The sequence below is a fragment of the Erythranthe guttata genome, chromosome 8, assembly GCF_056151865.1.
Source record: "Erythranthe guttata isolate IM_541 chromosome 8, IM_541, whole genome shotgun sequence".
Lineage (NCBI taxonomy): Eukaryota > Viridiplantae > Streptophyta > Magnoliopsida > Lamiales > Phrymaceae > Erythranthe > Erythranthe guttata.
This window is the reverse complement of record NC_142540.1, coordinates 451255-477658: the sequence shown is the minus strand read 5'-3', so window position 1 is coordinate 477658 and position 26404 is coordinate 451255. Positions and strand designations below refer to the sequence as shown.

The 26404-nt window shown below is 33.8% G+C and overlaps 6 protein-coding genes across 7 annotated transcripts; 3 read left to right on the top strand and 3 right to left on the bottom strand.

Moving 5' to 3' along the window:
* Window positions 1–4819: 4819 nt before the first annotated feature.
* LOC148768255 (polygalacturonase ADPG2-like) lies at window positions 4820–7464 on the bottom strand. Its single transcript, XM_088822618.1, has 6 exons — window positions 7233–7464; window positions 6956–7087; window positions 6690–6854; window positions 6347–6554; window positions 6010–6200; window positions 4820–5413 (listed from the first exon to the last, which is right to left on the bottom strand). The coding sequence occupies exons 1-6, from the start codon at window positions 7437–7439 to the stop codon at window positions 4934–4936; spliced, it is 1383 nt and encodes a 460-aa protein (XP_088678744.1). The 5' UTR covers window positions 7440–7464; the 3' UTR covers window positions 4820–4933.
* A 543-nt stretch (window positions 7465–8007) lies between these two features.
* Window positions 8008–10287, bottom strand: LOC148768254 (putative polygalacturonase At3g15720). The gene is made up of 6 exons (XM_088822617.1): window positions 10009–10287; window positions 9728–9865; window positions 9459–9620; window positions 9132–9339; window positions 8618–8811; window positions 8008–8498 (listed from the first exon to the last, which is right to left on the bottom strand). Exons 1-6 carry the CDS (start codon window positions 10213–10215, stop codon window positions 8076–8078), a joined length of 1332 nt encoding a protein of 443 aa, XP_088678743.1. The 5' UTR covers window positions 10216–10287; the 3' UTR covers window positions 8008–8075.
* Window positions 10288–10487: 200 nt separating this feature from the next.
* On the bottom strand, window positions 10488–12722 carry LOC105970493 (polygalacturonase At1g48100). Its single transcript, XM_088822616.1, has 7 exons — window positions 12420–12722; window positions 12166–12297; window positions 11905–12096; window positions 11773–11817; window positions 11474–11681; window positions 11183–11373; window positions 10488–10992 (listed from the first exon to the last, which is right to left on the bottom strand). Exons 1-7 carry the CDS (start codon window positions 12708–12710, stop codon window positions 10585–10587), a joined length of 1467 nt encoding a protein of 488 aa, XP_088678742.1. The 5' UTR covers window positions 12711–12722; the 3' UTR covers window positions 10488–10584.
* Window positions 12723–14901: 2179 nt separating this feature from the next.
* On the top strand, window positions 14902–19929 carry LOC105969420 (DEAD box RNA helicase family protein). 2 transcript variants are annotated; one of them, XM_012994177.2, is made up of 9 exons: window positions 14902–15164; window positions 15829–16116; window positions 16282–16422; window positions 16868–16936; window positions 17435–17704; window positions 18254–18604; window positions 18708–18985; window positions 19104–19439; window positions 19535–19929. In XM_012994177.2, the coding sequence occupies exons 2-9, from the start codon at window positions 15853–15855 to the stop codon at window positions 19668–19670; spliced, it is 1845 nt and encodes a 614-aa protein (XP_012849631.2). In that variant the 5' UTR covers window positions 14902–15164; window positions 15829–15852; the 3' UTR covers window positions 19671–19929. The 2 variants fall into 2 exon arrangements, with proteins under 2 accessions (XP_012849631.2, XP_088677561.1); XM_088821435.1 differs by having other exon boundaries at window positions 14939–15164; window positions 19538–19929.
* A 963-nt stretch (window positions 19930–20892) lies between these two features.
* Window positions 20893–23230, top strand: LOC105970502 (uncharacterized). Its single transcript, XM_088822605.1, has 4 exons — window positions 20893–21050; window positions 21084–21654; window positions 21766–21892; window positions 22645–23230. Exons 1-4 carry the CDS (start codon window positions 20954–20956, stop codon window positions 23155–23157), a joined length of 1308 nt encoding a protein of 435 aa, XP_088678731.1. The 5' UTR covers window positions 20893–20953; the 3' UTR covers window positions 23158–23230.
* Window positions 23231–24251: 1021 nt separating this feature from the next.
* On the top strand, window positions 24252–26337 carry LOC105969438 (S-adenosyl-L-methionine-dependent methyltransferases superfamily protein). Its single transcript, XM_012994195.2, has 4 exons — window positions 24252–24405; window positions 24539–25022; window positions 25557–25801; window positions 25889–26337. The coding sequence occupies exons 2-4, from the start codon at window positions 24574–24576 to the stop codon at window positions 26113–26115; spliced, it is 921 nt and encodes a 306-aa protein (XP_012849649.2). The 5' UTR covers window positions 24252–24405; window positions 24539–24573; the 3' UTR covers window positions 26116–26337.
* Window positions 26338–26404: the final 67 nt, after the last annotated feature.

Below are 26404 nucleotides of genomic sequence, written 5' to 3'. Positions count from 1 at the left end.
GGGTAAAATACACTTTACCCCCTTGTACTATTTCCTATGTAACACTTACCTCCTCGTACTATGAAAAATACACTTACCCCCTTATTTTAACGGTCAACATATTTGACTCTTAACGGTGTTAGAAGTAAAATAAATTTAATATATTTTTAATAATTCTTACTAAATGATTCATTTTCTTTATTTAAAAATATATTACATGTACTATGAATATATTAAATAAATATTTAAGATAGCAATTCTTTTTTAAATTTTGAATTAAATATAATTTATTTGTTAAATATTTATATTAAAAATTAATATTTAGATAATATAATTTTTTCACATATTATTTTATACAACCAAATAGCAAGTATAATTTTTCATATTTTGGATTAAATTATTTAACTCATTAAACATTGTGTGCATTGAATTTTTAATATTTATTTGCAACATTAAATATCGTAGAGTGAATCCTAAATGCAAAAGGCTTAAGTGAATTTTGATGTTACAAATAAATAAAATAAATCATTAGCATATATCGTTAAAAAATATTACTGTAGAATTATAATTTTTAATATATATATTTAATGGGTAAATATTTTAATCCTATATTTAAAATTTTATACATGTTAAATATTTATTTAATATATATATCCACAATGAAAAGATACTTTTTTCATAAAAATAAGGTGTCATTTCTTATGAATTATTAAAAAGTAATAATATTTTTCTTATTTAATCAAAATTTAAAAATATTATTATCTTAAATATTTATTTAATTTATTTGTTGTACATGTAATATTTTTTAAATAAAAAAAAAGTGTCATTTAGTAAGGATTGTTAAAAATATATGAAATTTATTTTACTACTAACACCGTTAAGAGTCAAATAGGTTGACCATTAAAATAAGGGGGTAAGTGTATTTTTCATAGTACGAGGGGTAAGTGTTACGTGGAGCATAGTACAGGGGTAAAGTGTATTTTACCCTTTTTTTCACGAATTACACATATAAAAAAAATATAAAATTAAAATTTATATTAAATGAAAACAATCACCCCCATCAAAGAAACTAAAATAAAACATACGACTTTTAGTAAATATTGGATATTTCTTCAATTTCAATTTTTAACACCACCTCACACATATTCATTCACCTTTCAAACATTTTTATTTATAAAAAATAAATCATTCGATTCGACTCCATTTTTGCATTCAAAATGTTTCTAAAATTCATATCTAACAATATTTTACACGCGATTAACGTCTACTCGCACCTGAACCATACACAAATAATAGCAAGATATTTCACTATTGATCGAATTCAATAAACCTCAAACGGTTGACGATTAATAATGTCGTAGAAAGTTTATAAGAAAATCCTAAGACAATAAAATACGGCCGATATTAAATTTCGATATTATAAGAAAATCCTAAGAGAATAAAAATGTCCGATATTTAGTAAAAATCGTACGGATTTAATTTAAGTGTTTAATTGCAAATGAAATCATCATACAAAAGGGTGATTTAAGAAAATGGATTAGCAGTCACACTAATACTAAAGATAGCAAAAGGTTTGACTCAACATCATTTAAAAAACAACAAAACAATTACCAAATCTGTTTCACTTGAGTAGACGTGGCCTCCCCTTAATCAAACGTATTATTGGCTAATCTTATGCTAATCACGACAAACAGTTACTTATTGCATTAATTAAAAGCGCTGACCAGTTAATTATATTTTTCCCTCTTGTGGAATTTTGTCTTTTTTAATTTTCCCGCAAAATCAACTAAGTGCGTGCATCCAACCAGAAACTGCCACGTTGACTTTAGTCTTTAGATTCTCATTCTGACAACTTGGACGCAATACTCAAGTTCATCCCCTGTTTTTAATTTTGAATTTTCATATTTATTATTGTATTTAATTAATTCAATTTATCCTTTTTCGGCCGATTTAATTTTTTTTTTAATTTTAATTATTTATTAAAGTTACATATTTTTTATTGGCTTAGTACATTTTGTAGGGATTATTAGAATTTAGATCCATATCGAATCCATTCATGAAAAACTGAAAAGGCATTGGATCCGGTCAAAATTCAAGTTCGATTCATTTTGGATCCGTTTTGTATCCGACGATCCAAATTCTATCCGATTGATCAATCTAATGATCACCCGTAGTAAAAGACAAATTAGTGATGGGTGTAATCTAAAATACCCAAAATACCCTTCAATTACGAGCCGAACTATCGGTTTTGGCAGCTAGCTAGTGTTAACACAAGAATTAATTACTAGTACGTAGAGTTAGCAAGTGATGAGTTAATTAATTTGTCCCGATTCCATTAATAATCACCCGTCAATTCATCGAGTACTAAGTAAAACAGTTGAATCATGGGATTATATACATATTACATCAACAAAATTGATCATGACTAATCATACTTTCACCGCGTAAAATCAAATCTCGTGTCGGAGAAAATATATAAAAAAAGGGGGGGGGGGGGGGGGGGGGGTCGTTAATTAATTATTTTTGTCGAATTAAAAGATTTACGTGGGAGAGGAAGAAGTGGACAAATAATAATAAAGGCCCCATGTTGAAATTAGGTATAAGCACTTGTTAACCACACAATAGTCTATCAAGAAAGACAGGAAGGGACAAAATCACTTGTACTAGATTATGATCTCTTGTCTACACTTAACCATTTAACAATTAATACATCTATATATATAATCATCTCTCTCTCTCTCTCTCTCTCTCTCTCTCTCTCTCTGACTGATTCCTAACATGGATATTGGATAATTTATCCACCATTGGTAAGCCGGATAATGTTATCCACCCTTGGTAATGTGCATGTATTCTTACAACTGTATGAGATTGACACACCTTGCTACAAAAGCTTCATGGATAGATACCTATTCTAGGAAAAGTGATTTTTTCTTTCTTTCTTTCTTTTCTTTTTTTTTTTTTGAATTTTAGTACAGAAAAATTAGTGTTTTAATCCATGATTCATACTAGTGTTAATCTTGTACTTTTGTCCTGATTTAAGGAAAGTATTAGGAAATTGTTTAAGTGGTGTAGTTGAGATGATGGTACATTAGCAAAGTACAAGATGCAAGTGCATGCCAAGAATTTTCATTTTATAATAATATTATTATTTAATTAGTTGTCAACAACTTAGAGTTGCAATTCAGAAGATTGGATCACAATTAGCACTTTCGAATAAATTTCATTTTTTTGGAAAACTGAAAAACTAGTTTAAATTAGATTCCAAAAAATCGAAGTGAGGAAATCGGAACCAAATTGAATCTTTTTGGCTCGAAATCGGCGAAATTTTTAAATTGTGTTATTATAAGTGTGTTTTTTTAGGGAAAAAATAGGATTTTGAAACGATTTCAAAATTTAAAATTCGATCTGAAACCAGACACTCTATATATATATATATATATATATATATATATATATATATATATATATATATATATATATATATATATATATATATATATATATTCGATTTTAACCCAAAAAAAATGAAAAAAAAAAAAAAGATTTTTTATAGTAAATCCAAAAAAGTTTTTATTGAAGTCATTAAGAAAGCACCAGTTGTAAATCCTCTGAAGTGTTTGCCACATGTAATGTGGCAAATCAATTAATTAGTAATCCACAGCTTATAGATTTTCCAAATGGGGAAACAACTTTTATCGAATAATCCACTTTATTGAATAAAATGGAAACAAGGAAAAAAAGTGATTATGGACTTTAATAATTAAGCTGTAGTGCTTAGTTGTGTGTTTTCTGTAAAGCTAAAGCTAAAGCCACCGTACCCCCTCTCCCTTTCATTCCTAGGGGAGAAACCATAGCCACAAAATTTAAGCAGCAGCCAAATTAATAATAGATGGTTTAATTAATATTTGTGACTAATTTAAGTAAGCTTTTCATTAGATTTTGCATCTAAACAAGGCTTGTTAGCTTATTAATGGGCTTGCACGTGATTGACAACTGTGTTTATCTATTATTATATTATTTTCTTTTTTCTTTTTATTTAAATTTTGTGATTTTTTTTTTTGTCGTATTAATTAAATAATTGTCAAAATATATATGATGGTGAGTATACCATTGTATTATTAATAGACCATTGCATGATCTCAATTATTTAATTGGTTATTAGTTAGTTATAATTTTTTTTTGTAAAGCTTGTCAATATATATAATATTTTTTTGGTTGTGATCTCAATTTTTTTATTATTTAATTGTATTATAAGAGAACATGCCCTGCAGTGTTTTAACTATTTTAAGGTGCGTGGATGCTCAATAGTAATAGTTAATATTCGTTCAACTTTGAAGTCAACTGAAATAAAATATAAGATATTAAATATTAAATATAAAAACTACCGAGTGAATTTATTTAAAACGAAAATATTTGATTTTGAACTGTTAAATAACTCCCTAATTTCCCTATGATGCATTCAATCTACCACACAAACTCCCAAATTGTGTAATTTTAGGGGTTATTGAACTACAAAAGTAATATAGAGGGCTTTAAAATAATTAAAACAAACGATTGGGGTCCGACTGCAATAAACCAGCAAGTACAATGCATTGTAGGGATTTGGGGCCATTGAGACATAGCCATGTGTTTCCTTAATGCACGATATGGAAACCCAAATTAAGGGCGAATGACAGTTTGCACCCCAAATTTATAGTTGTTGCGTAAATTTACCCCCTAACGTATTTTAATTTGCACAATTTGGCCCCGTTTAGTTAGTAAGTATTTATTTCTTTTTTTGGAGATTTTGTGAACTTCAACAGTAAAGAGTATTTCAAATTATTTTAATTAAAAATAAGTATAATCTAAAATATATTTTCATTATTGGAATTTTTAAGCTTAAAATCATAGTCTATAATTTTTTTTTTTTACTATAGGGGGCGAAATCACTATATAACTCATAAATAAATATAAATCAGTTAAAAAAAAGGCCAAAAACATTTCTTGCAGGGGCGGCAGCCCCCCAAAGTAAAGCTTGAGTCCGCCCCTGATTAGGCGCCATAGCCGGCGTAGGAGCCGTCGCTTGATCGTAAGCTTCAGACACCAAACACTTATCCAAGGGAGGCGTAGTACTCGTTAGCACACGTCCGTAAGCATTCGAACAAAAGGGATATCCCTTGGGTATATTCCCCGAGGCTGACGGCGTTAGATTTATGGAGGAGAACGTCAAACCTCTGCACGGCTTGTACTTGCTGCAATCAAGTGAAACCGGTATATGTGTGTAGGTGCCGGTTATACCCCAGTACGACACACCCGATATCGCCACCGCGTTCGTGCTCGTAGTGGGGCAGGTGTGGGGCCCACCGCAGTAGTGCTGGTCTATGTTTATTGGCATGGAGACATCTTTCATTTTGATGTTCGAGTATGTTACGTTGCGCACAAACCCGTTCCCGTCCTGAAAAGAGAGATTTTTGTAAGGAAAATAAAAAATAAAACAAATGTATAAATTCGGTGGGGCCCATGATAAAATGTTCAAATTTAATAAGCCCAAGTCCACAATGAACCACAATTTTAATTCAATTTCAAGCCTAATTTAATAGGTCCGTGTTTGGCACAAATTAAAATCAGCGGGCCTAGTCCAATGTTCTTGTTTTGTTAATTTATTCTTAAGTTTTAGAGTAAATTACAATCACCACCCTGAGTTAAAGTATAATTACAAAAAACAATCATTATTGTTTGAGAGGTTACATATAGACCCCTGCAATTTTTAAATTTCTTACATCCACCCCTAAAAAAAATATAGTAATGCAAGAAATCTACAAACTGAAGGGAGTGGATGTAATTATGGTAAAATGAGGGGGGTTTTCATTGTAATTTACCCTAAGTTTTAAAACCTAACTAAATCAACGTTTGCTTATTTGAGGTCTAATTGGAAGAGTTTATATAACATAATTTAATTTTTGGAGAAAAGTGAGAAAAATAATGAATGGTATATAAATAGGTAGTAAGGATTAGTGAAGGATTAGTGAGGATTTAGTTTTAATTAATTACCGGCCAAGTTTTAATCCTGACGCCGTTGAGCGCGTTCGATACAGTAGAATCGTAAATACTAATATCTGAAACTTGAGATTCTGTCTTGTTCGCCGACAATCCTCCGATGCTGTAACCATGTCCGGGCCCACAGTCCACATTATGTATTTTCACATCTTGGCTTCCAGTTTGTATTGAGATACAATCATCTCCTGCAAGATTCAATATAAATTCAATATTATATTATATTACTTAATTAATTCGTCAACTATTAATTATATATATAATTATTTGAAAATTTAAGATGGTAATGAAATATTAATTATTTGACGTGGTGAGTTGAAAAAAGAAAAACTACCACAAGCAATATTGCTGCTGTAAATCTCCACGTGCTGAGCATGTGTTAAATGGATGCCGTCGGTGTTGGGGCTATTGCCCGGAGACGAAACGGTGACGTTGAAGATGTGGACATATTGGCTATTGTCGATAAAAACGTGCATTCGGGGCGCATTTAGGACCTTTATTCCGGTTACCGTCACGTTAGAACTATCCACTATTCTCAATGCCTGCATGCATCATCATTATCCAATTGTCGAATAATTAGGTTCCCTTAATTAAAATGGTGAAAAAAGACTAATTAAAAAATTTATTTCCGAAAAAAAGAATACGAAAATTAGGAAAACTAATTATAGTGTACTAACGTGTGGCCTGTTCCCACCAGCGCTCCACCAAGAGTCACCGCGCCCGTCGATTGTGCCTCCGTTGCCTTGGATTGTTATACCCTTACCCATCCCCGAGAATAAAATCAATTGTAAATCGATTTTTGACCACTGCGGTTTATTTGGAGCCACGATTTTCCCATCAATCTGCCAAAATTAAATAAATAAATTAATAATAATAAATTGACACGAATTTTTCAATAAAATTTTCGTATACAATTCGAAGTTTGGAGATCGATGAAATTTACTTGGACAACAACTTTCGATTGGCAATAATTTCCATTAAGAGTTATTGGCTGGAGAAGAAAGGTATATCCTGAAGGGACTATCATCACTCCTCCATTCACTTTGCATGTTGCATTCCATGCTGTCTGAAATGCCTGCCGTAACAAAATGAAATAATAAATTGCAATTTTTCTTATATATTGTCAAATTAAATTAATAATTAAAAACAATGTAGTTTTGTAAGTAAGTACAAATAATTATTAATTATCTACATATGATTTTTGAAAGTGTCAAAATTACCCCTGCGTCGTTAGTAACTCCATCACCTTTCGCACCGTAGCTTCGCACGTCAAAAGAAGAAGCTTTGATGGAGTTGTTTAGTAAAGATGAAGTAAATTGGCTCGAATAATCGACTTCTCTGCCGTAACAAATTGCGTTATGTGAATAAGTAAAATACAATAAAGTGCAGATAATAAAACTAACATATGTTTGTAGAAATGTTTCCATTGCACTTTGTATTATATTATATTCCAATGTTATTTTGTTATGCAAGAATTTGGAATTATTTATAGGGAGATGAAAATATGATTCACAAGAAAATAGAGTGTATATAATTAAGATTTTGGAAATATGATCATCTGCAGTTACTAAAGTTTCTATAGTTGTTGACTAAGAAGTTTGTAATTAATTGAATTTTCAAGTAACAAAACATTGACAACTCATACTAACCATTTATATATGTTAATTTTGACTATACTATTGAATAATATTGTTTGAACTTACCTTCTATTTTTCTTTTTTTCTTTAATGGTCGAAATTCATTACATCTAATTAATTAATTACATTCATTCCATAAACTATTGAAATATATTTAAAGTAATTGGATTGATCATTGTCCATTGATCTATCCAAATAATTAAACTTGCTTCAAGACAATTGAAGTTATAAATAATTTACTTCTAGATAAGATCGATGATAATTACCACTTAATTAAGGAGGTAAAAATTGATCACTTAATAATTTCAAGAAATTGATGTAATAATTAAAGAGTATACATTTATATATATAATATATATAATAATATAAAATGCAACTTTTATTAAACTGTAGCATTATTTTTCATTTTTATTTATTTTCAGTTAATTATTTAGGCGCCATTGCAGGCGGCAGGGTACCGACTCGACTAGCGGTTTCCGGCAGGACACAATTAGTCAACGAAGGCGTAGTGGCGGTAAGCACACTGCCGTAAGCGTGGACGCAATAAGGTTCGAGCTTCGGGCCGTTAACACCCGAGGCGACCGAACCCGACGGCGTTAGGTTTATGTCGGAGAACGTCAAACGTCTGCAGGGCTGGAATTCGCTGCATTCGAGGTCAACAGACGTCTGGGTGTAGCTCCCTGTTATACCCTCGTACGTCACTTCCGATATCGCCACCGCATCCTTAGTTTTCGGTGGTGGGCAGCTGGGGGCACCATTGCAGTACACCTGGTTTATCACGATTGGATACGCGACCGCGTTCATTGTCATGCCCGAAAACGATATGTTCTTCGCCGTCCCGAAACCGTCCTGTACGGAGTTTGTAATAAAATATTTCAAAATTATTAATTTTGACTATATATATAAATAAGTCTGACGGACCCTGCACCAACTTATCACCTCAGAACCAGTTGAGCTATATATATTACCTGCCAAGTTTTAATCCTGACGCCGTAGAGCGACTTTGTAAACGTAGAATCGGCAACGTGAATATCCGAAACATGAGCTTCTTTTGCGTCCGGCGATCCCAATCCTCCGATGCTGAAACCATGTCCAGGTCCGCAATTCAAGTTACTTACCTTCACATCCGAGGTTCCACTTTGTATCGAGATACAATCGTCTCCTGCACATATATATATTCAAGTAATTAATATATATATACGCAGGGGCGGACCCAAGTGTTTTTTTTTTTTTGGTATGGGGTAAATTAAGAGATTTTTTTTTATATATAGACTAAAGTGTATAAAATTGAAAATTTAGGGGGCAAAAGTGCATTAACTAATACATAAATAACTAATAAAAAAAAATTGTTAATAAAAAAAATTATGGGGGGCGGGGGGACATCCCAACCCCTGTATAGACGTATATTACATATTAATATGATAATTCGTTAAATTTGTAATTAAAATTCTTTGTACGACGTTAGTAGTAATGCTATTATACCACAAGCAACATTGTTGTCGTGAATTCCTGCTTGTTGGACATTCGATAAATGGATCCCGTCAGTGTTGGGGCTGTCTCCCGGCGACGACACCGTAACGTTGAACACGCTAACGTCTTGGCTAGTGTCGATATAAAGGTGCATCCGAGGGGCGTTTTGGATCGTTATTCCTGATACAATCACATGTGAACTACCTGAAATCCTTAATGCCTGCACGCACAATCGTAACTATATATCATCAAGTACTCAAACATTCGTACGTTTAGTTTTTTAATTAAAAATCGTGAAAGTATCCGACTAAAAAAAATCGTGAGTGGTAGTTTACTAACGTTTGGCCTGTCAGCAGTGCCGCTCCACCACGATGCACCATCTCCGTCGATTACGCCTTTTCCTTGGATTGTTATACCCTTACCCAACCCGGTGAATAGAATCCACTGAAAATCGTTTTTCGACCATTTCGAGTAATTTGGAGCCACAATTTTCCCATCAACCTGCAAATTAATAATAATTATAATTATTACATTTAATAATTATAATAATAATAATTCATTTGAATTTTAATAAATTTTATGTAATTTAATATGGAGATGAAATTTACTTGGACAACAATATTGGATAGGCAAGAACTTCCATTAAAAAGTACTGGCGGATTGAGAAGAAAGGTATATCCCGAAGGGATCAACATCACCCCTATATCGGCCGCTCCGCATACTGCTTCCCATGTTTTCGAAAATGCCTGCCGACGTAATAAAATTAATAATAATCAAAATTAAGTTACTATCCGGGCAAAAAAATACAATTATTAGTGATTTGTAATTATTTATTTTTTTAATTTTATTGACGAGCTAATTAATTAAGTTCTGAACGTGTGAAATCTACCGGTGTGTCATCCGTCTCTCCGTCACCTTTAGCACCGTAGCTTGTTACGTCAAAAGAAGAAGCTTTAATAGATTTTTTTACTGATGATCGAATAAACCGGCTCGAATAATCGACTTCTCTACCGAAACAAATTGCATAATGTGAAGAAGTAAAATACAATAAAGTGCATACAATAAAGCTAACATATGTTTGAATAAATGTTTCCATTGCACCTTCTTTGTGTGTGAATTTTATGATTTTTTTAATATAAAATTAGGGTTTATTTAATTTAAATATGTTGCATTAATACAAACAATTCGACATATATATACACAACCATTGGATTGTGTTAATCTTGACTGTGCCGTTATATAATTGTTTAGATTTACCTTTTTTACCCCTTTAACGGTACCTATATAATATTATTCATATCTAATATGAAATTAATATATTAAAATTAAAAGTAATTGTAATATTTAAATAATCTTTATTTATATTTCTGTTATCTCAAAATAAATTTCACAAAATCCCAAACTAAACTTTAATCTGCTTCCACACTCAAACCATATTTCTACCCTAAATATACAATTTATTACGTCAACAAATATAACCACTAATAGCATCTGGCCGTTTATTATTAGGTGGGCCCCCTTTTTGCAAACAACTAACAGGAGGAGTAGTGGCTGTTTGGATTTCCCCAAATGCCCTCCAACAGTAAGGATTATTGTTGTTGTTTTTAACTCCTTTGGTTGACGGATTAAGGGCTATTGCGGATAAAGTTATCCCAGCGCATGGGATTGAATCACTGCATGCCAAGTGAACAGGATTAGCTGTGTATGTTCCCTTTATGGATTGATAAGTTACGCCGCTGATCGCAACCGCAGATGTCTTATTCGGACAGTTATTATGCCCGTCGCAATAGTATTGGTCGATTATTATTGGATTTTCCACATCGGAGACTTGAATATTTACGAACAGTACCCCTTTCACCGATCCTGAACCACCCTATCGCGTTCGGAAAAAAAAAATACTGATTACGATCGAGTATCGAATTTTCGAAATTATAAATTCGCGACTATTGTACACCCGTCGTTCCAATCTCATCATACTTTGAATATATTTTAAATAGTAATTTATTTAACTGTCACATTTCTAATTGGAGAGTTTTTTTTTTTTTTTTTTTTTTTTATTATACCTGCCAAGATTTGATTCGGACACCATTCAATGTGTTTTGGATAATCGAGTCACGAACAGTAACATTCGAAACGCAGGCTTTAGTTCCGTCTTTTCCCAATCCACCGATGCTTATACCATGACCGGGCCCACAGTTCACGTTGCGCACGTAAATATTGGAGCAGCCTGTTTGTATCGAAATGCAATCGTCTCCTGCAATTACATGTAATAATACCAATATTAATTCTTCAATTTTTTTTTTATATATATTTAGTAAAATTACGAATACGAGGGATTAAAAAAAAAATACTACCACAAGCAAGAGTGGTGGCCTGGATAACAACATTTTGGGAGTTTTGGAGATGGATGCCGTCCGTGTTTGGGCTATTTCCAGGCGATGAAATGCTAACGCCAGATACTTGTACGCCAGTGCAACCGTCGAATTTAAGGTGTGTTTGTGGGCTGTTTTGTATTGTTATGCCTGTGACTGTAACATCTGTGCTTCCGTAAAATCGAAGTGCCTGGAAAATCCGAAACAGGGCATCTAATTATTAATTTCATTTTATTCCTCATTTAATTATTACAAGGTTTGTCATAATATTCTCTACTCACTGTTGGTTTGGTGCTCGGCATTCCTCCATTCGCTTCGGTATTTATCTGCCACGAATATCATTTCTTACTTATCAGTTTCGATTTGGAAAAATAATATAGCATATAAGGGTGATTAATTAATTAATTGATTACCGAGTTTGGAAGATACGATGATTCCGATTCAACGGCTGAATTTGTAGTCAACTTCCACCAGATGGATCCCTGGCCGTCGATTATTCCCTTACCTCTAATTGTTATTCCTTTCAGCTTAGTGAATTCTAGCCATTGTAATAGCTCTGATCCCCAAGCTCCAGAATTTGTTGGAGCAATTATTTTCCCTTCCAGCTGCCAATAAATTAATAATCAGTTTAAATAATTTTTTATACAATTAATGAAATGAGAAAAAAATATTACCTGAAATACGATATTCGACATGCAATTAGGCCCCGAAAAGGAGATTGGCTTGACCAGAAAAACGGACCCTGACGGAACCAACATTATCGAGCCTTGCACTTTGCAAGCATCTGCCCATGCTCCTCCAAATGCCTGCCATTAATTGATATGCATATCTAATATTAATCCATTTTAATTACGACAAATATTAAATAAAACGAATATGAGATACAACGATCACTAACAGGACATACATAAGCTACAAAAAAACTTACATTTGTGTCGTCAGCAATTCCGTCACCTTTAGCACCGTATTTCAGTACATTAAAGGTACCTCCGGCAGTGGAAATAGCGTTGATACTGGCGTTAATAGTTCCACCACCGCCACTTTTCTGGTTTTTAACCACCACCACCGGTGGTGGTGGTGTCGTTTTTCCTTGCTTCCTGTTCTTGTTAGTTTTAGCACTAATGCAAATCGAATTGTTACCAAACGACGAAAGGCATAGAAGAAACGTAGCATAAAATACGAACCTTATAACATTAATCTTAATTCTAAAACTTAACATTATTATTGTACACTTGTAATCTTGTCTCTGTTTGTTGGTGTATTTGTGCTTCTTATATTGGTTTGATGGGATGCATAAGTTGAACAGTTCTAATTTGTTATTACTTTTAATTTAATTTATTAATTATTACTAAATTGACTACTTTAATATTATTTGTTTGGTGTGTACGTATAGTATAGATAATAATCCACTAGAAACTACCAAAATTGTCTTTTCAAATTAATTAAATAGTTATTTTTAAATTTAATATGCACAAATTATAGTCAATTTTAATCATATATCCAAACCGAAAAGGATAAACTATAGCTTTGGAATTGGAATGTGTTGGTTAGAAGTATTATTGTGGTTGGTTGGAAGATTAATAATGTAAGAAGATTAGCGTATAATTTGTACAAACAAATCCATGTCAACTCTCAGTTATTTATTTCCTGTTGTGTAATGAGGTTGATATGCATATATTAATTAATTAATTAATCAATTAATTAATATGCATGTTAAGAAATAGAAAATGTTATATATATATATATATATATATATATATATATATATATATATATATATATATATATATATATATATATATATATATATATATATATATATATATATATATATATATACTTCATGATTACTGCAATAAACGATCATGATCTCTCTATCCATTTATTTATATATATATATACACCAGAAATGTAATTAAACAAAAAATAGCAGATTGTAGAATCATATCCCAGCATCGTGCAAGTATATATATCATTTTAAATTAATATTATAGAGAATTTAGAGAAATTGTTGAGCCAGCAGTTGTTGACAAGGACAAAAGATTTTGGCAGGAGTGGTTCACATGATTTTTAATATTTCCGACCGATACTAAGAATATTAATTAATTAAATAAAATCATAAAACAAATATTATACGACGACGTCTTCTCACGCAAAGCAAAATTCGTTAAATCAGGGTTTTTCGGTTAATTACACTTGGGAAAAACAAAAAGGGGAGAGCCATGCATTAAAAGCGCCACTGGACATGGAGAAGGGATTATATTCTCCATGTGATGCCGATGATTGAGTAAGTACACGTGAATGTCGTTTTCGTTCTCGTTCGTCGTCATAAACCGTTGTTAGTTATTCCATCATCCAACGGCTCTGGAACGACATCGACTTTTTTTCTTTCAATAAGGTATATATTATATGGGATTAGTTTAGTACTAATTAAATCATTCAGCATGTACTATTTTAAACTGTTACTTCTACGTTATGTGTAGGCCGGCTACCAAAAACAAATATTATACTTGATGATTAGTATTTTGAGAAAATGCAACTTTATTTTATACTAATCCAGTTTAATTAGAAATTGAATATGCCCTCTCTCCCTCAATTAGTGCATACTAGAGACTAGAGACATAAAATATAAAAGCCTGTGGTAATTAACATTTATTAGTTAATTAAATAATGTTATATTTGATTCATATAAAGTCTTTGCAAGAGTCATGTGCTTTGAATTAATTAATGTGTATAATTATGGAATTGTCCACTTGGTAACATGCTCATAAGACCGTCACACCTGTAAGTGCACACGAGCTTATGAAATCCTACACTTGATGAAATACATTATGTGATTAAATTGTAAATCTATATAAATAATTGCTCACTAAACACATATACTAATGGATGTGTATTATTGTGTGTAAATCAATAGTGTAAAATTACATAATGTATTTTAGTAGGTGTAGGTTCTACAAAACCAGCGCAAACACCGTATTAACTTTTTGTTGACTATAATAAAATTGCCGCTAAATACTGTTTAATGATAATGACAAGATTATGGGCTAGTTATTCCGATGGGCCTAATAGAATTTTCTTGTACTAATTATTAAATAACCAATCAATCCTTTTGAGGTTACATACGACGACGTTTTATTAGGGCCTCCACTTATTGATGGGCCTTTATGATTTTTTGAAGTATTTTTGGATTTTGGGCCTTTTTAGGGCTTTAACCTCTCTTAAGCATTTTTGGGATTTAGGCTTTATTGTGTGTTATTTTCGGCCAGCCCAATTAAATTGAAATTCCAAATAATTTATATTGTTTGGTAAGTAAATACAAATTTTATTTTAACTTTTAGAATTACTCGTTCCGTCAAATAGTCAAAAGAAGCAACACTTCGTAGTAAAAGAGGTCATCTATTAACCGCGGTTAATAAATAATTTACATTGATAATTGTAAATCATACCCTGGCGGCTATATATTCACCCGCCGCTCTAACTCTTCATTCTGCTACGCTTCTGTTTTCTCGGAAGCGTAGATCTCTCCATCTCTCTTCCTCTTTCTCGCTCTCTTATTTATAGCACAAACACCTGTAACTCAATTTGTAATCACTACTTTTAGAGAGAGAAAGCAGGAAGTTTGTATCCGGTGAAGGGATTCTCTTTGTTCTCGCCTAAAAAACGCCGTGCGGTATCTTTTCTGTCCTTGACCTAATTTATTTTTACGATTTTGTTCGGTGGTTTCTATTGAGGATTTGTAGCTTATTCTAGATCTAGGTGTATTGATTAAGAGCTGCGTGCTAATTCTGGATAACATTCGTAAATTTTATTTTAGGGTTTCAGATCCGGTTTTTTGGGGCGAGTTTCTTATGCTTAATCGGCTTTTGGATTCCATGTTTATCCTGTTTTTTTTTCTCGATTTAGATACTCTGTTTGCAGTTCATGACAGTTGAATTGGATTAAAAAGCATATTTTTCTATTATATATATATTAGGGATTGGTGTTCTTACATGTTATTTTGGATGCAAGTTTATGTATGTACCAATGGTTAATGAATGAGAAGAATGGTTTTGTACAAGTTGTCTGAGTATCTCAGCTTTCAGGAACACCATCAATTTGTCCAATGGAAATCAGTAATCTGAAATATGTACATGGAAGTTGTATTTAACAGCATGTTACGCAGAATATCTTGTCATTGATAATATATATGTATTCTATATTTGCATTATCTTGTAGTTTGGGGATTTGTTTCTGGTATTTGTTTTGATAATTTTGGGTAGAAAAATGACTCTGCTCCGAGTTTCTGATCATTCGTTTACTTTTCTTTGGCATTAATTGCATTTTTTTAATGGCAGATTATTCTACACTAGAGCTTTCAAATGGGAACTGCTGCAGCTGGTATACAATATGCTCCTGAGGACTCCACCCTCCCAAAACCATGGAAAGGACTGGTTGACGAGAAGACTGGATATCTTTACTTCTGGAATCCGGAGACTAATGTAACCCAATATGAGAAACCTGTCGCCTCCGTACCATTTCACAAATTTGTGAGTTCCTCAGTTCAAAAGTCACCCCAAGCAGTACGCCGTGACAATAATGATGACGATAAATCAAAGATTCTTTCTGGAGCTGGAACTTATGAGGTGTCTAAGATGTTTCTTTATCAACATTTACTGATTTTGTTTTGTTTATCATGTCACTGCAGTTAATTACTCTTGTTTATGGACTTGGCAGAACTTTTTTTCATGGCTTGTTTCATGATGTACATTTATTTTTTTCTAAATGAATTTTCCCTTTTTTGGTTTTAGACTGCTAGAAGCAGAACTGATTATTCACAGGGTCATGTGGATGTGCACCACAGTGTTGGAAATGGAACATATGCTCCCAAAGGCGCGGAAAATAGTTTGTCTGCCGAGTCTTATCGTCGACAGCATGAAATTTCTGTAACTGTAAGCCTCTGTTAATTTCATACACAATCTGATTTCTAGTCTCTGCCTGCTTTGTTTGTTTAAACCTAGATAAAACTCCAATTTGCCTCATTTTTTGTATGAAGAGTTTCTTATGCTTCAAGAGTTGAGACCAGTAATTGGTTATCCATGTAGAATCCAATTTTGGAGCAGTGTATTGTATTAAATGTAACATAGATGATTTCCCAATGATGTTGATTTTGATTTTCTGGAGTGAAGTGGGGATTCCTTTTAACTAACCGATATTCCCTTCTTAGATAGTTGAAATTTTACTCAGAGATGTTTAGTATTTCATCTATGCAACTTGTAGATTATAATTATTTTAGTGCTAAACTCTGTTATTCTTCTGTAATGATATATATTTGTTCTTTTATCCTACATATCACGTTTGTAAATTCTAAATGATTTGCTTACTTAATTTTTCTAGGGAGATAATGTCCCTCAACCTTTCAGCTCATTTGAAGCCACCGGTTTTCCTCCAGATATTCTCAGGGAGGTATGAGTTAATTTGTATATGTACAATCTCAAGTGCTTGAAACATTTGCAAGTCCGAATTGTGAGTCAAATTAAATACCCTACAAAATATTGAAATGCTACCTGAAGTCAAATGTTGAGATTGAGAACTCATGCTCAATTTTTTCTATCTGAACTTTCTGTATCAGGTGCGATATTTGCTCCTGGAGGAGCCAAATGTCGTACACTGTGCCACCCTCCTGTGCGGGCTTGCATGTATTTGGAGCACCCTTATTGGTCGACCAATTTGTTTGAGGGGCTTTCCGAATCATCCAAGCTTGGGCGGGAATTATGTTGGTTGCAATTCAGTCTGTCCTTTGGTCGAGTAGAAGAAGAGGCGTCCTCCTACTATTGCTTACATAATTGGGGGATGATGCTTCTTCTTTCCTTGGCCACGTGCTTCAGTCCAAAAATAACCAATCAGATATATACAACCAATCTCTGCTTATGAAGCTATGGGCGATTTTATTTCATTGTACAGGTGCAAACTGCTGGATTTTCTGCTCCTACTCCTATACAGGCGCAATCTTGGCCAATTGCTATAAACGGTCGGGATATAGTAGCTATTGCCAAGACTGGCTCCGGAAAGACCTTGGGTTATTTAATTCCTGGCTTTCTTCATCTTAAAGAAAGGCGTAGTAATCCAAAGTTAGGTCCAACAGTTTTGGTGCTGTCTCCAACAAGAGAGTTGGCTACTCAGATACAAGCTGAAGCTGTCAAATTTGGAAGGTCATCGAGGATATCATGCACGGTAAGATATCTTCTTAGTAGCTCTTATTAGGTGTAAAACGCGGTATAATTCTGTTAACAGCTTCTAAAAGTGACACAGTTGATTCCATCAGGGAATGGGATGAATTTCTGACCGGGTTATGCTGGGTTTATTTATTAGATATCGAAATTTTCCCATAGCATATTTTGATACCTCAAGTTATGCTTAGAGTATCTGGTAATTTTCCTGGAAAGCTGGGGCCTGTCACTCATAAAAAAAAATATATTCTTCTTTCCATCACCAAAATGAACAAACTATATTGCACCTAAACAGTAAATTTAATCTTTGAGTTATGAGAAGATAAGTCTGAGTTCACTAGAACAAAATAGAAAGAGAAAATAACTAAAAAGATATTGAAGGGTCCAATAAATAACCAATGAGCCACAATCTGATTTTTTCAGGTGTAAATAGAAAATATTTCAATTGAGCACTTTAGACCATAGAAATGCATGATGAATATTGGTGTCGTATTTTTTCCTGTAAATCTTGTGATTTCTGCCTGATTGTAGTTTTAATCTTTGTTTGATGAAGTGCTTATACGGAGGTGCTCCAAAAGGCCCTCAGTTGAGAGACCTAGATAGAGGTGTAGATATTGTAGTGGCTACTCCTGGTAGATTGAATGATATTCTGGAGATGAGAAGAATAAGTCTCCATCAAATCTCATACTTGGTGTTGGACGAGGCAGACAGAATGCTGGACATGGGTTTTGAACCCCAGATTAGGAAAATTGTGAAGGAGATACCCTCTCGCAGGCAAACGCTAATGTACACAGCAACATGGCCAAAGGAGGTGCGCAGAATTGCTGCCGATTTACTGGTTAACCCTGTTCAGGTTAATATTGGAAATGTTGATGCGCTTGAAGCTAACAAGGCTATAACACAGGTACATTGTCGAATAGTTTCATCTCAAGTGTTTTACTTGAAATAATACATTTTGAGATTCCTTAATTTTGACCTTTTCATTTGTTTGTTCTTTTTTGTGGCAGCATATTGAAGTTTTGTCACCGATGGATAAGCGGAGGCGCCTGGAACAGATATTGAGGTCTCAAGAACCAGGATCCAAGATAATTATTTTCTGCTCCACAAAGAAAATGTGTGACCAACTCTCTGGTAACTTAAGTCGTCAATTTGGAGCGGCTGCTATTCACGGAGACAAATCTCAGGGTGAGAGGGATTACGTGTTGAATCAGTTTCGCACTGGAAGGTCCCCAGTGCTTGTAGCCACTGATGTTGCTGCTCGTGGTCTTGACATCAAGGATATAAGGTTGGTGACTATTAATTTTAATTTATTAAGAAAAGCTCAGAATCAGTTTCCAAAAGCTTTTGCAAACATGTTGTGCTTGTTCTGATTTATCTTGACTGTGGTATCTCCATTGTGGCAGGGTGGTTGTGAATTATGATTTTCCAAATGGAGTAGAGGACTACGTCCACAGAATTGGAAGAACCGGGCGAGCTGGTGCCACTGGAGAGGCTTACACATTTTTCGGTGACCAAGACTCTAAGCATGCATCTGAGCTTGTCAAACTTTTGGAAGGAGCCAATCAAATTGTACCCAATGAACTCCGTAGCATGGTGTCTCGTGGTGGCGGAATGGGAAGGGGGAAACGTCAGTGGGGGGGCCCACCTGGAGGTAGTGGTGGACGGTACAATTCTTCATACGGTGCAAGAAACGGGGGAGGGAGTAACTGGGGACCTCCCTCATCTTATGGAAGCAACGGGTATAATTTATTTCCTCTTTTTTGCAATATCTATATATCAATGTTTTAAATGAAGCTTGTTGAAGATTTGTGTTTCTATGCTTTGTTTATTACAGCAGCACAAATGGCAATGGAAGCTTCCATAGTAAGAGCTTCAGTGAGAACAGAGGTAGAAGTCGCAGCAGAAGCCCTAAGAAGGTTTCTGGATGGAAACCTCGCAGCCGTAGCCGTAGCATTGAGAGATTCGGTTAATTGTGAGATTATAATTTTATTTAAAACTTTATTTCTGAGCATTCATATAAAACCGATTTGCATTTGTTCAGTATACCTTGTGACATTTAGCTGCCGATGGGACTGGGGTATTCATATATTTATTTTTTTTATATAATTTTCATGTAGTAATTTTTAGGCTGATCAGTTTTGGCCATACAATGTGTTCTGTATTGATACTAATAGACTTGTACTATTGGAACAGTTATATTTTTATTCCAATTGTTTTACTTATTTTCGATATGTTGGAATCGATGGATAACTGGACATCGCTCGAAACTAATTCATGTTGTATTTGAACTTATAAATTTTCAACAGCTGATGTAATGTATTTTGATGTAGCACGGACATGTAAACGATCATACCGGGGAATTGGCATATCCTGAATTTTTGGATACGCAACACAACAAAAATATTTAAATATTTGTTGTTAAAACATGATTCTAACTTCAAAGAAATTGAAAAATGACCCATAAAGTGTCCGACAAATGATGGTAAATAAGTAAAAGAATTAAATTTTATCAATTCTTGAAAAATGTCAAAGGCTGGGCGAGGTTAGCGGATGGTGTAAGAACCCATAACTGAGAAATTGATTACTATATAAATGCTATCATTTCAAGAGTCAAACCTCAATTTAAGCTCTCAATTTTCAATTATGAATGATTATGTTAAAGACATAAATAGAATTTATCACCCATTAAACAGTGCCAACTCATAGACTTTTAGACGCTAAATAAATCTGAAATACACGTTGTGGGTAAAATTTTAGTAATTTCAAAATTAATCAAATAAAATCTGGTTATCATATTTGAAGATGGGTATTTTAGGAAATCACCATACATAGAAGAAATATACTTGCAAGATTGTAACGTACGAGGAAGGTAGCAGAACGAGAGCCACGTGTCAATCAGCCATCAAGAAGATGTAAGCTAAAAGGGCCATAAGAGATAAACAATAGTAGTAATAACAATAAAACCTAATCATATATAATTTCTTCTTGTTTTTTCTATTTCCTTTTTTTCACGCCATTATATTGTGAAGATTAATAGTCACTCTCCTTCCTCACCGTCAGATTGGCCCCCAATATCGACGATCATTAATTAATTCATTTTCATAATACACCACTCTCTCTCTCTCTCACTAATAAAGCTATTACACTGCAAATTACACTCCCTCATAGCTTCCACTTTCCTTCTCTCTCTCTCTCTATCTCACTCACTTTCTCTCTCTAAAAAACTAAAAAAGTGTAGTGTGTAAATCTCTGCATGGATTTCGACACAGTACACAGAGACAATCTTGGTCTCTATTCCAAGGTTTTCGAGGAAATTCCTTACATACCACAAATAATGGATAATTACGATTGTGGCGGCGGCGGCGGTGGTGGTGGTGGTGGTTTTTCTTCTTCTCCTCCATCATCTCACGGTTCTTCGGGTCGGGTCATGGGCGGCTCATCATCATCCTGGAATCCGGGTCCGGGTTTCTACGCCCCGAACACCAGTAGTTTCTACGACCCTTTTGATCCATTTCAACCTTCTTCTTTCGGCAAGTTGATGATGAACACCACCCAAGAATTCTCCTCCCCTTTTCCGGCACAAGATAATAATAATATTAATATTAATATTAATAATTCACACGTGCGTAAAACATTCTTGGATGACTACGATTGCTCGAGGGCTTCGTTTCAGACAGTGGATCAGTTTCATCAGATGAATGTCATGAGTTATTTGCAGAACAACGATGGGAAGTACTTCGATAATAAGGATTCTTGCTTGGTGGTGTCCGGTGGTGACGTGGATAATGATGATAATGCTGACGTGGACGATGCAAGCCAGAAGATGAACGCTATTATTAATAATGACGTCAATAATAATAATAAGAATATAATTATGCAGCAGGCGAAGAGGAAACGAGTTGTTGATAAGAAATCTGAAATTGTTAAAGGCCAATGGAGTCCTGAAGAAGATGGGTACTTTTGTTTTATGATCGATTATTCTCATTTTTCTTTTTTAATTTTTTTTAATTAATTTATTATTATTAACCTTAAATATATTTGTTTTATTTGATGTAATATATTTAGGTTGTTGGTGGAGTTGGTGGAGAAGCATGGTGTAAGAAAATGGTCAACCATAGCTCAAATGCTACCTGGGAGAATTGGAAAGCAGTGTAGGGAAAGATGGCACAACCACTTAAAACCCAATATTAAGGTTTTTTTTTTTTTTTTTTTTTTAAATGTTATTTATTTATTTCCTTAAACATTCTTGCACATAATACAATATCATTTTCTTCCTTTTCGATCGTGTTTCGTTTCCGTTTTTAAGTCTTACACGTGCGTATTCAACGGTTCATTTAAAAAGGAAGATCGTCCGTCGGCCAATTTCGATTTGTGTATATGCATTTTGTATATATATAATAGTCACAAGGATTTTATGATTAATTAAGAATCTTCAATTTATTAATTTTCTTGTTTAGTCTAATTTGTGTGAATGAATTACATTCAACACCTTAAGAAGGTAAAATATCTTCACAAAGAAAATGATTATTTTGATAGCTTATAAGAAGATTTAGTGGAAATTGATTTTTTGAAAATAATAACTAATTAATTAATTCTTGAAGTCGTTCTTATTCTATGCTTATTTTGTTTTGAATTGCTCTTTTTTTTTTATTGATCCATAATTAAATTATATAATAAATCCCATATATATTGGTCACAAGTATTTTGCTACATGTTATTATTATACGTTGAGAAAATAATAATACACCCAATAAAATTAATTATTTTGGAGAAATACAAGGATACAAGTCTCTCTCTCTCTCTCTCTATCTCTCTCTCTCTCATGTATATGATGTGTATATATACGGTGTCTCTCTCTCTCTCTCATGTATATGATGTGTATATATACGGTGTCTCTCTCTCTCTCTCATGTAGATGATGTGTATATATACGGTTTTTTTGTAGAAAGATCGATGGTCGGAGGAAGAAGACAGTATATTGATCGAAGCGCACCGACAACTCGGAAACAAATGGGCAGAAATCGCGCGAAGCTTGCCGGGAAGGAGTGAGAACACAATCAAGAACCATTGGAACGCAACTAAGAGACGGCAACTTTCGTCCCGCAAAAACAGCAATTCCAAGACAAACAGCCCCTTGCAAAACTACATCAAGACAGTCATCTCTACTACTAATACTTCAGATGACAAGGGCAATCTAGACATTTCCTCATCATCCTCCTCGGTCTCAGTCTCTGCCTCACCGGATGGTACGGTGAACCCTAAACCAGTCGATAATAATTGCTCGAAGGCGATGAAATTTGAGAATGTGTCCGCCATTATTAATAATGCTGAGGAGAGCTTCAAATTGTTGCCAATGATGGACACGGCGGCACAAATGCACGTGGCGACGCAGTTCGATTTGGTGAAAGAGATGGATTTCATGGAAATGCTGTCTAATTATAACGAGTATTATATGTGATCGATCGAGTACTTTACGTTCTTTTTTTTCCCGTATATTTATTTGTTTTGTTTGTTTCAGACACAGATCAGTTTCATGCTGCTTTACGTGCGTTGTTGGATTTTTGAAACATGGTTAATTAAGTAGTTGTTGACTTAATATTGAAGATATATTTTTGAAGTTAAAGTTGTGGTTGATTTGCTTTCTACTGATTTCTTTAGAGGGGTGAATGTAATTTTGCAAAAAGGAGGGGCTTTCATAATTATACTATACCTCAGGGGTAATTGTAATTTATCCCAAGTTATTTGATGAACTTGAGCTAAAAATATGATGAGCCCAAAACTCATAATTAAAAGTATGACACCAAAATATAAGTTGAAACTCAAGTTCATATTTCAGGCCCATAATTATGTTGATTTATTATATAAATATTTCAATTATTATTACATGAAATTTATTATCATTACTACTTTATCTAATTACATTCGAAATTCGTAATTTTGAATACTTCAATTTAAATGGAGGATTAAAATCCTGGGTAAATTACGAAAATCCCCCTTAACTTGGGCTAAGTAATGAAAAATGCCCCACCTGTTCGTAATTATCAAAACCCGGTCATGAGTTTTGTTTCCGTCTTACACCAACCTCTTACAGTTTGACTTTTCACGAATTTGTTTTGATTCAAGGGAATAGACTTTACACAATTTCAGATATTTCTTTTATTTGTCACCTATTTAACAAAAAATATAACAGATTGTACATATTTTATGATAAAAACTCGATCAACAATTTATCAGATGGAGATTTTAATTATTACAGATAGGTGAATGTGTTTTTCATTATTTAGCCTAGGTTCAGGGGGTTTCGTAATTTACCGTAAAATCTAATTTGCATGTTTTACTTTTTAGAGTTAATTATGCTATTTAATTATAAATTTTAAATCTTTGTATTGCATCTATTCTTTTGAATAGTGTGACAAATTGCCCAAATTTGCTTACCACTAATTGTAAACCTACAATTAATATATCTATTTATTTTCTATTTTCATTAAACGTGTTAAATTTAGCTTTTTGATGAATAGATTGTTTTAATTCAAACTACCTCGTAATATTCGTATTATATTATTATTATTATCGTGTAATAATTTAAAGCAAAACCCTAACACCCAAATTCTAAAATTTCAGGCGCAAAGTTGAACTCTTTTCTTCAATTCTTCGTACATCGCCGCTTCTGCCTGCTAACTCCGTTGCCGATTCTCTGAACTCACAGGTTAGTATTCGCTTCTATTTTTGCCTTAATTATGTACATGTTGGTAATAATTAGTTTATTTGCGTCTATTGTTTTTCAATTCTCCGGTGATTTACTGTTATTGATTCTTTTTTTTATTCAAACTATAATGCAGACAACCCGTTTGATAATTTGCTTAAACGACCAACGATGTTGCCAATTGACCCCACCAAGAAGCTATCCTTCAATCGCCGCATAGCAGACGGAGATTTGGTTATCGTATACGAGAGATACGATACAATGAAGCCGATAAAAGTTTCCGAAAAAGGGGTTCTGCAGAACCGTTTCGGTATGTTTAAGCATTCCGATTGGATCGGTAAACAGTTCGGCTCGAAGGCGTTCAGTAGTAAGGGTGGATTTATTTACTTGTTAGCTCCAACTCCTGAGCTTTGGACTCTGGTTTTAAGCCACAGGACACAGATTTTATACATTGCGGATATTAGTTTCGTTGTTATGTATTTGGAGTTAGTTCCGGGGTGTGTGGTACTCGAATCGGGCACCGGAAGTGGGTCCCTCACTACTTCGCTTGCACGTGCAGTTGCTCCTACTGGGCACGTGCATACGTTTGATTTCCATGAACAGAGAGCTGCATCGGCTAGGTGAGTATACTTTAAGCTGTTGTTGGATTTTGAGTTGTGTTGGGGTTGAATTTCGGTCATTGAGTTAATGTGTATGAATGTTGGTTTTAGGGAAAAAAATGTTAATCGAATGTATTCTACAATTATAGTTTATGAGATATTTTTGTCAATTTAGTCCTCATTCGGTTGGTAAGATTATCGGATGTTTGGTTAGTCCAATAACTTTTGGGGCCGTCCTGCAATTGTGAAAAAAATGGCTCTAATCTTGGATGCAATTGGGTTTTCGTCAAGATTATCTAATCTTATCTTAGGAACCAAACGAGGCCTTATTGATTCCTTTTAATTTGTTTTCCATTCAAAAGTTGTGAAATTCGGACACCATTTTTTTGTAATAGAGAAAAATAAAGGGAATATGTTTTTTGTAGGCATGATTAGTGTATAGTGATGTTGAATGGGTTGTTAATTCTGTTGGACATCGTGAATTTCACACTCGGTGGTTTTTTTTTTGTATCTCTTTATGGTGGATGGCATATATGTAATATTTGATTTCTGTAGGGAGGATTTCGAGAGGACTGGATTGAGTAGTTTGGTGACAGTTGGTGTGAGAGACATTCAAGGTGAGGGTTTCCCCGATCAACTATTAGGTCAAGCAGATTCCATTTTCCTCGACCTCCCTCAACCATGGTTAGCTATTCCTTCTGCTGCCAAAATGCTGCAGCAAGACGGTGTCTTGTGTTCGTTCTCTCCGTGTATCGAGCAAGTGCAGAAATCTTGCGAAGCACTAAAACTATATTTCACAGGTAAACCTTCGTTTCAAGATTGTAAATTGCAGTTACTATTTCTACGTATAGGCTAATTTTTTATTTATAAACGTTGGCGTTTTTCAGATATAAGAACATTTGAAGTGCTTCTACAAACGTATGAAGTTCGAGAAGGAAACTTTGGGAGCTGGCAAGATAGTGACGGGGCGTCTTCGTTTCTCAAAGGTTGCAAGAAGAGGCAGCGGAACAATCTAGAAAGTTCCGGAACTCAAACGGTTATGGCGAGACGGAACGGTGAGACGAGAGGGCATACTGGGTACTTGACATTTGCAAGACTCAACTGCTCCATGTGAAACTTCACACTATTGTATTTGCTACTACAGCTGAAGTTTTTAGCTGTCCTGAGAATGATTATTTAAGTTATTTAACAGTTTCTTTGCTCAATAACCCTTAATTCTTTATTACTGAAAAAATTGTTAGTGTTGGTACGAATTTGGAGGGCAGTGTGGACTCAGTCTGGACCGGGTGTTTGACTCAGTAATTAATATTAATATTATTGGGTGTAATTTGAAAAATACTTAAATTCATATTCTATCAAATCTAAACATAAAATAGAATTACGTAAAGAAAAGAAAAAAATGT